At 39.7% G+C, this 9389-nt stretch overlaps 2 protein-coding genes and 1 non-coding gene across 5 annotated transcripts in view; 1 reads left to right on the top strand and 2 right to left on the bottom strand.

The window, feature by feature from the left end:
• Positions 1–3458: 3458 nt before the first annotated feature.
• On the bottom strand, positions 3459–5938 carry LOC138309184 (uncharacterized). The gene has a single exon (XM_069250334.1). It carries the CDS (start codon positions 5894–5896, stop codon positions 3872–3874), a length of 2025 nt encoding a protein of 674 aa, XP_069106435.1. The 5' UTR covers positions 5897–5938; the 3' UTR covers positions 3459–3871.
• Positions 5939–7988: 2050 nt separating this feature from the next.
• On the bottom strand, positions 7989–8060 carry Trnaw-cca (transfer RNA tryptophan (anticodon CCA)). The gene has a single exon. It is a non-coding gene; the product is annotated as a tRNA-Trp (tRNA).
• Positions 8061–8198: 138 nt separating this feature from the next.
• LOC138308479 (extracellular sulfatase Sulf-1-like) overlaps positions 8199–9389 on the top strand; it is a 75896-nt gene continuing 74705 nt past the window's right edge. For all 3 annotated transcript variants that reach the window (XM_069249469.1, XM_069249463.1, XM_069249471.1), the window contains exon 1: positions 8199–8355. The gene's annotated coding sequence lies outside the window, so the exon portion shown is untranslated. The remainder of the gene's footprint in view (positions 8356–9389) is intronic.

Here is a 9389-nt window from a genome sequence, read left to right as displayed (position 1 = left end):
TCCTAGTCGGTTCACCTCCTGGATCACCATGGTAACAGGTCATCCTCGATACTTCAGGGATTACTGACACTGTCATTCTACCAACCCCTGGACTATTTCGGTGAAACTCAAGGCAGTTCAGAAGAAAACACTGACCTATGACAGGCCAGCAGAACTTTCCTTTGAAGACTACAGACTCGGAGTGCACCCAACTACAAAACCACAAAGTCAACCACAATGTACCATTATTCAATTCTTTGGATGTTCATCAAAAGACCAAATTCACTGATTATCTGTTGTCGGACACAAAGCCTTCAGTTTTGGTATGACTACATCCAGGATTGGATATTGATTAAGACAGTAATAGTAGCCCATGCAATGTCAAGAATATACCATGGTGGGCCAGCAAAGAGGATGCTGGCTTACTCCAATCTTACCTGTACAAGTTTGAGTCTGTTTTGAGAAAAAGTGGGTGTTTGTCCCCTCTTTTGTCTAACCTGTACAAGTTTGATTCTGTCTTGAGTGAAAGTTAATGTTTTGTCCCCTCTGTTGTGTATCCTGTACAAGTTTGAGTCTGTCTTGAGAGAAAGTGGATATTTTGTCCCCTCTACTGTCTTACCTGTACAAGTTTGAGTCTGTCTTGAGAGAAAGTGGTTGTTTTGTCCCCTCTATTGTCTAACCTGTACAAGTTTGAGTCTGTCTTGAGAGAAAGTGAATGTTTTGTCACCTCTATTGTCTTACCTGTACAAGTTTGAGTCTGTCTTGAGAGAAAGTGAATGTTTTGTCACCTCTATTGTCTTACCTGTACAAGTTTGAGTGTGTCTTGAGAGAAAGTGGTTGTTTTGTCCCCTCTATTGTCTAACCTGTACAAGTTTGAGTCTGTCTTGAGAGAAAGTGGATGTTTGTCCCCTCTATTGTCTAACCTGTACAAGTTTGAGTCTGTCTTGAGAGAAAGTGGTTGTTTTGTCCCTCTATTGTCTAACCTGTACAAGTTTGAGTCTGTCTTGAGAGAAAGTTAATGTTTTGTCCCTCTATTGTCTATCCTGTACAAGTTTGAGTCTGTCTTGAGAGAAAGTGGATGTTTTTGTCCCCTCTATTGTCTAACCTGTACAAGTTTGAGTCTGTCTTGAGAGAAAGTGATGTTTTTGTCCCTCTATTGTCTTACCTGTACAAGTTTGAGTCTGTCTTGAGAGAAAGTGGATGTTTTGTCCCCTCTATTGTCTAACCTGTACAAGTTTGAGTCTGTCTTGAGAGAAAGTGGATGTTTTGTCCTCTCTATTGTCTAACCTGTACAAGTTTAAGTCTGTCTTGAGAGAAAGTGGATGTTTTGTCCCCTCTATTGTCTAACCTGTACAAGTTTAGTCTGTCTTGAGAGAAAGTGGATTGTTTGTCCCCTCTATTGTCTAACCTGTACAAGTTTGAGTCTGTCTTGAGAGAAAGTGGGTGTTTTGTCCCCTCTATTGTCTAACCTGTACAAGTTTGAGTCTGTCTTGAGAGAAAGTGGATGTTTTGTCCCCTCTATTGTCTAACCTGTACAAGTTTGAGTCTGTCTTGAGAGAAAGTGGATGTTTTGTCCCCTCTTTCTATTGTCTTACCTGTACAAGTTTGAGTCTGTCTTGAGAGAAAGTGGATGTTTTGTCCCCTCTATTGTCTAACCTGTACAAGTTTGAGTCTGTCTTGAGAGAAAGTGGATGTTTTGTCCCCTCTATTGTCTAACCTGTACAAGTTTGAGTCTGTCTTGAGAGAAAGTGGATGTTTTGTCCCCTCTATTGTCTAACCTGTACAAGTTTGAGTCTGTCTTGAGAGAAAGTGGATGTTTTGTCCCCTCTATTGTCTAACCTGTACAAGTTTGAGTCTGTCTTGAGAGAAAGTGGATGTTTTGTCCCCTCTATTGTCTAACCTGTACAAGTTTGAGTCTGTCTTGAGAGAAAGTGGATGTTTTGTCCCCTCTATTGTCTAACCTGTACAAGTTTGAGTCTGTCTTGAGAGAAAGTGGTTGTTTTGTCCCTCTATTGTCTAACCTGTACAAGTTTGAGTCTGTCTTGAGAGAAAGTGGATGTTTTGTCCCCTCTATTGTCTAACCTGTACAAGTTTGAGTCTGTCTTGAGAGAAAGTGGATGTTTTGTCCCCTCTATTGTCTTACCTGTACAAGTTTGAGTTTGTCTTGAGAGAAAGTGGTGTTTTGTCCCTCTATTGTCTTACCTGTACAAGTTTGAGTTTGTCTTGAGAGAAAAGGGATGTTTTGTCCCCTCTATTGTCTTACCTGTACAAGTTTGAGTCTGTCTTGAGAGAAAGTGGATGTTTTGTCCCCTCTATTGTCTTACCTGTACAAGTTTGAGTCTGTCTTGAGAGAAAGTAGATGTTTTGTCCCTCTATTGTCTTACCTGTACAAGTTTGAGTTTGTCTTGAGAGGAAGTGGATGTTTTGTCCCCTCTATTGTCTAACCTGTACAAGTTTGAGTCTGTCTTGAGAGAAAGTTGGTGTTTTGTCCCCTCTACTGTCTAACCTGTACAAGTTTGAGTCTGTCTTGAGAGAAAGTGGATGTTTTGTCCCCTCTATTTTTTTACCTGTACAAGTTTAAGTCTGTCTTAAGAGAAAGTGGTTGTTTTGTCCCTCTATTGTCTAACCTGTACAAGTTTGAGTCTGTCTTGAGAGAAAGTAGATGTTTTGTCCCTCTATTGTCTCACCTGTACAAGTTTGAGTCTGTCTTGAGAGAAATGGATGTTTTGCCCTCTCCGTCCAAGATTACATCCTTCAAATCAAAATCAATTTCAAATATGTGCATGCTATGTATATACTCATTGTTACTAAGAAAGAAGCAATACATGTACAAGTGCTTGTTGTTTTGGATCCTAGTTCGTTTTTGAAATGTTGACGAACATTATCGTCAAATGCAAACAAATTTTGTTTACAAACACCAATGGATTTTGATTTAAAGTGTCATTGATGTGCGTACTGATTAGAGAGGTCCTTGTGACAGAAGGCTCCCTCTGTTGGTGGTCGTGTCAGGAGTTGTAATTGAACACAGATTGACAATCTCCGTACTGCTTGCTATCGTGCTATTGGTTCCCATCGGTACTTCGGAGCGGGACAAGTACGTCAGACCCTGCTGGTAGATGTATCAGGGGTACCTACGGTGTACATCTTGTAAGTGGTATATTATAGCAACATATTTCGGAGTAGGACATCGGCAGCTCAGTGAGAGGTTAAGCCCCTTTCACACATTTCAAGGATCGATGAGGCGCCGGATAAACACGGACTATCATTTTCCAATCCGTAGTGATCCAGCGCTCCATCCTTGAATGTGTGAAATGCATTATGGGTTTTATTGTCCCGACTGTCAGGAGGGTCGTGGTGCATGAACATAAATTCTGGAGCCTATAAGTTAGAGGGCTTTGATACAGAGTCAGGCACGCCACAAGTTATGACGGGTGTATATGTTTGTAAAACGTTAAAATGAGCACAGAATTTGGTGTTTTTATTGAACGTGATCGGAGAAAACTGTTTGGAACGATTGTAAGTCTTTAATGTTGAATTCATTCTCATTTAAGTGTCATAATTCAGAAAAATACAGATGAAATATAACACCTTCAACAATATATAACAGTGTAAAATAACGACACAACCCAAAAATGCAATTGTTCAATATCACCGTGCTTCTATCACAGTGTTGACGACATCACCAAAAGTGATATGGATCAGGGAGTCATTAAATGTTGTTTTTAAACCGAATGGTCCATTTCACTTATCATATGATAAGCCTTAAATTCAATTTATTGTCATCCCGTTTACTCAATGGAGGGGCCATACTCGATGCTCTTGTCTGGACAACCCACTTTGAGGTTAGAAGCAAGGGGAGAGACTCATTTTTCACATGTACATATGAAATGCACTATTGCACTTCCAGACGAGAGAGCAGTTCCAGTGACACTGATCTGGTACGATGTAAAACCATCGAGGTAAACTGCCTCGTCTGGGGGTCGAACACTGACAGATGTTTGATATTTGATGAAATTGAACGGTTGATCTTTCTGAGTCTTTGTGAACACAGTCCTGTGTCCTTATATAGTTTTCTGATACACTGCACTAAGATGTAGAGGCCTAATGCATTACACTTGATGGGCAAACTATCTAAGTTGGGATCCCCAAAGCGTGACACCATTCCTGTGAGGAAGGTGTCGTGCCATAATCTAGGAAGATCGCCGTAAACCAATATAATTGACAGAATATTTACGATGTTTACTGTAAAAAGCCTTTTTTCAATCCTTCTCAGAATGGCCCACGCTTTCGTGTACTCCCTATTGAGGTAACGGAATAGCGCCAGCTGAACATTCCCTGAGAATTCCTCGTCATTGAACTTACTGATAGGATACACTAGTGTTTTCCCTCTCGTGTAGAGTTCGCCTGCCTGGTTTGTATTGCTTCGGATAAACCCAGGTTCTCTGTGCACGATATCTCCGAGAAATCGGTAGAGCATTGACCTCATACAATCTACCATATCCGGAGGTACAATCGTCTCCAGATCCTGGAGTGTTTCGTACAACACGGGACAGAAGACGTGAACATCGTACACCTTTAACTCTGCCGGTATGTAGGAAAGTGTATCTGTTTCCATGATAGACGATATGCTGTGCAAAGCTATGTTTGAAGTGGATGTTTGAAGGAATAATTTCTTGGTCAGGTACGGCAAATTTCTTCTTGGGCGAGCAAGTATTTTGTCAAAGGCTTCATCGAAGGTTTCGTCGCATAGACAGCTCAGAAACATCTTTGGGTTCTCAGCGTCTATGTATTCACCCAGGCATGACGCAATTCGATCACATTCGTCAGGATCTAAATGGTCTATCAGGTTATTCTCAGGAATGAACAGCTGTGGGAGGTACCGTGACAGGAAGGATTGCTGCAGGAATACCAGACACATTGACGTACATCGCAAGAAATTCGAAGCCGTCCATTCAGTCGGGTCTACCCATTCACTGCACCATAAAATCGCCATCTTCACGTAATATGTTCTTAGTACATCATCCGACCTACAAACCGAGTCTTCCACGTGCCTCTTGATGTATTTTAGGTAAGCGAAAACTGCAAACTGGATGTTAGAGAAACTCCGGATAAGAAGTTTTTCAGCTGACGCGAATGAAATACGGAATTCCAAAGAGGGTTCCTTACAGGTGGGATGACTCGCGTTCACCACACCGTATTGGACATTCTTCAGTCTCTCCAGCGTCTCACTGTCCGGCCATAGTCTCTTTCTGTTGACGTATTTGAGGAGCAGACGACCAGGGTTGACACACCTGATGGTTATAACCCAGTCCTGCTGCAACTCTTCGCTCGTCAGAGCAGGACCGTGGGGCTGCCAGGTCTCAAACATCATATTCCCTTCCTGGAATAAGTTTACCAGGGCGTTATTGCAGAGATACACCGACCGTTTCTTCTTCACAAAAAACTTCTTTGAAATCGAGTACGTATCACAAAGGTTTTCTCGGTGGAACTTCAGTCTACAGTAACCTTGGTGACAGTCGTCAGTCTCTATAACCAGCATGCTATCCAGCAGGTCTATGTCAGGTGATGGGAAGCACGCTAGAGTCGTCTGCAGAGTACACAGGATATCGGTGTCGTTAGCCAGGAACCCCATACCTTCTCCTCGACTTCCTACAGCCTCGTAAACACCATTGAAATACGGTCTCCCCTTCTCTCTTCCTTTCACTGCAAGGCGAGTAAAGAAATCGTCAAACGTGTCGGTTTTAGCTTCTGTGAGTTTGCGAGATTCCGTGAAATCAAACATACATTTACATATTTCGTTATTTACTGTGGTAAACAACTCTGGTTGTTTGTCAAAACAAGACTTTGTCCACACTGAATAACATTGAAGGGCAGCATGCTTGATACATGTAACTTCTGGTAACATATCGTCATCCATCCTGACACACGATTCCCCTTTTAGCAAATCCCACTATATATATACATGTATCAAATCAGACGTAAATAAAGAGATGGGACTCTTCTATCTTCAGTAACGGAGTAGTCATCCATTCAAGAGCACGTCGTGCTTGACGTTGCTTCGATCACTACGTATACCTATACGTACATACGGTACACTCTTCCGCACAGACACAAAAGCTTCGAAATAACAATATCCATGCACTGCCACACTACATTGCTCACATTACATGCATTACATTATATGTGGTACTAAATCGTATCCTCGTCATAAATCACTTGTCGCCGTATTTATGGCACACTCTTGTGGACACAGCATCAAACGGGCAAATATAGGGCTTCTGTTTCGCTTAGTTTCGCTTATTATAGTTGTAAGCTAGGATACTGGTTCAGGTGCATTGATATCTGACACATACATTCATACTCCACTTTTCTGTAGTCTGGTGGTTCGTTATAGACCTAAACTGTGCGATACTTAATGTCCCGTGTTATGTATTGTCCATTAAATCGGTGGTAAGAACTCTGGTTTATCCATTAAAACACAAACATCCAGTCAATGTTACGAATAGCAGTTCGTAAAATCACCAGGACCTCGTCGGTGCTATTTTTACCAATATTATGTATAAAAGAGACGGTGTATATATACGGTTATACCACAGGTCATTTTGTTCCTGGTTACGGTTACAGCGTCACCTGTGCACACCTATAAATGTTCAGTGGGGACAACCTTCTGCTGTGAAAGCTTGGCATAAAGACCTTGTATCTGTTATTTAACTTTTTATAAATATTTTATGTTCGTTCAGACACATTGAAAAAAACTTTAGAATGGTCAAGTATGTTAAGTATGCATTTTGAATAATAAAATTAAAACATTGATATACCCAACCCCCATCCCGCATAACTAAGAGTTGGCAAGTGGGGTGTAAGCAGTTAAACTGAATTGACTTGCCCGTCTGTCGGCCATAAGATTTTTTTTTTCAAATGACTCCTTCTTAGCTGCTAAAAAATCTTCATTGAAACTTGGCAGCGTTGTTGTGGACCATATGTGTAGATGTGAACACAGGTTTTTGTTTGCCGATTTTGGTTGTCATGGTAACCATGTTGATATACACTCATATATAGGCTACAAAAAAACACCCCGGACAATTCCTGAAATATTTGGCCAATATCAATTTATCTTCAAAGCAATTGAAGAGCATCCGCAGATAAGCAAGCAGGTTTTCATTTGTTGAAAGTATGGTTGCCATGGTAACCTGCCCTGGTCACTATACACAAATTTGGTAAAATGGCCAATTAACTCATTAGCTGTTGGATCTAACTTGGTCAGTTACTGTAACTTGAGTATGTCTATAGTTTTACATATCGAATAATTCAATAGCGATTACTATGGACATATAAACAATGGAGGAACATTTGGTTGCCATGGTTTTAATTCGTTGGTAAATAATAGTTAACAATATCTGTGAATGGAGCGTCAATATTGTTTGACCATGCTGTAGGATCAAGGTCAGGGGTCAAAGTTCTCCTGGTAAAATATGCAATAATGGGGCTTTGGTAACCAGAAACTCAAGTTTAAGATTGAAATACCTTTTATTCTTTTTGCTTCGTGACAAATAAGTTAGCAAGAAAATGTTTCAATTTATGCTTAGAGAAATGAGTTCTTAAAACATTTTTATAAGGATAATTTTGGGTCATTTTATGGGAAATGGAACACTGTAGATGACTTTGATTTGTGTCCCATTTTTCCCATCTGTAAAATATTTAAAACTATCCGCATACAATCTACATTCCAGTTACGTATTCTTTGCACATATAGTTGCTATCATAATGGTAAAAACACTAAATATGAACAATTATGCATAGACCCCGTCGGGTGCAGCGGCACACAATGTCATCACATAAACAGGCACTGTTTAATATTCATGTGGACCTTACATGCGGTTACCTACCTGTAGCTGTGGATACTAACTCTAAATAAAATAAAATTGCACATACCTTTTATGATATAATGTTGTCGTTCTATTTAGATTACGCTAAAGAAAATACAGAATAAAAATGAAAAACAAATCGTATGACCCCGACGTGATTTGAACACGCAACCTTCTGATCTGGAGTCAGACGCGCTACCGTTGCGCCACGGAGTCCTCGATACACAATAAAGAGAAATAATAGTTTATAAACACAATCTGAAGCTCACTTAAATATTAAACTATAGCTTTGTATTGTAGGCTATAATTAAATTTCCAAATATTCAAAAGAAAACACTTCTATTTCGGCTTCAATTACTGTTAGTTTTCCTCCGTTACTGGGCCTTTATCAGAATTTACAACTTTGTACCTATTTACCTCGATGAATCATTCAACTAACGCAGATCGGAATTGATCAATGTTATATAGACGCTCCGGTGAAAACTACAGGAAAAAGAAGATAAACAAATACGTGAGTACAGAACAAAGACATTGTATTGTTTGTTTATCTTGTGATATTTCAAATGTCTATCTGGTTGATTACATGGAATCGATTCTCTTCCATTTTAAGTTATGTGACATCTTACTCTCAGTACTGTAACATAGTTATACTTTTGTCAGAAGGCCTGCTGTAATAACTGTTAAATGTAACGGCGACTAACGGAGTTATATAGTCTACTTTTATCAGAATTAAGGCCTGCTGTCATGATCAGCTGACTGTAAATGTAACAGTTATGTTTCCGTCTAAGTTACACCTTCTACATTGGGCATGTAGTTCTGTACAATAACGACTTTCCTATGGTAGATGAAGACTTCATCAAAATTGAGTGTAATTGTGCTGGTTGGGAGGTATGATAATTAATTGAACAAATATAAAAGATTTGAAGGAGCTAGGAGAGGAATAATTTGTTCTACGTTTGAATTGATTCAGGAAAAAAAGAAAGCCATCGTTATTATGTTGGGATTGATTCGGGGAAAAAAAAGCTAACGTTTTTACTGGATACTGTACATGATGCAAGCATTTATTTGATTGCCTTTTTACAAACGTGTCTGTCAATATTTATTGAAAAATATTATATAAATAATTGACTGACCGCTTATTAATCTGAAGTGTTGTGTAGTAAAGATTATTTACCATAGTGCTGCAACCATAAACCATGGGACGATATATCATGGTATAAACTACATGGTTCGGTTTTCAGTATTTTTTATATCACGGTACGCCCCCACCAGTTTCCGGATCGGGCGAAATCAGGATTTTTTTAGCGGTTATCAGTACTTCCTACCAAAGATATTCGCCGATCCACATCGTTTCTGTAGTTAGATTATAATTCAATACAATCACTAATTACTAAAGCATGCATCTATGTAAGGCATTTACAGTTTCAAATATGTTTGGTAGTGAATGCAACTGACCTATTATACTTCACGATCAGTTGGAGAAACTTTGCATTTCGGCAGCCATGACATGATTTTGTTTACGCAGTCAATATAGCCGCAAGTTTC

Source organism: Argopecten irradians, chromosome 15 (assembly GCF_041381155.1).
Source record: "Argopecten irradians isolate NY chromosome 15, Ai_NY, whole genome shotgun sequence".
NCBI lineage: Eukaryota > Metazoa > Mollusca > Bivalvia > Pectinida > Pectinidae > Argopecten > Argopecten irradians.
This window is presented reverse-complemented; position numbering and strand designations above follow the sequence as displayed.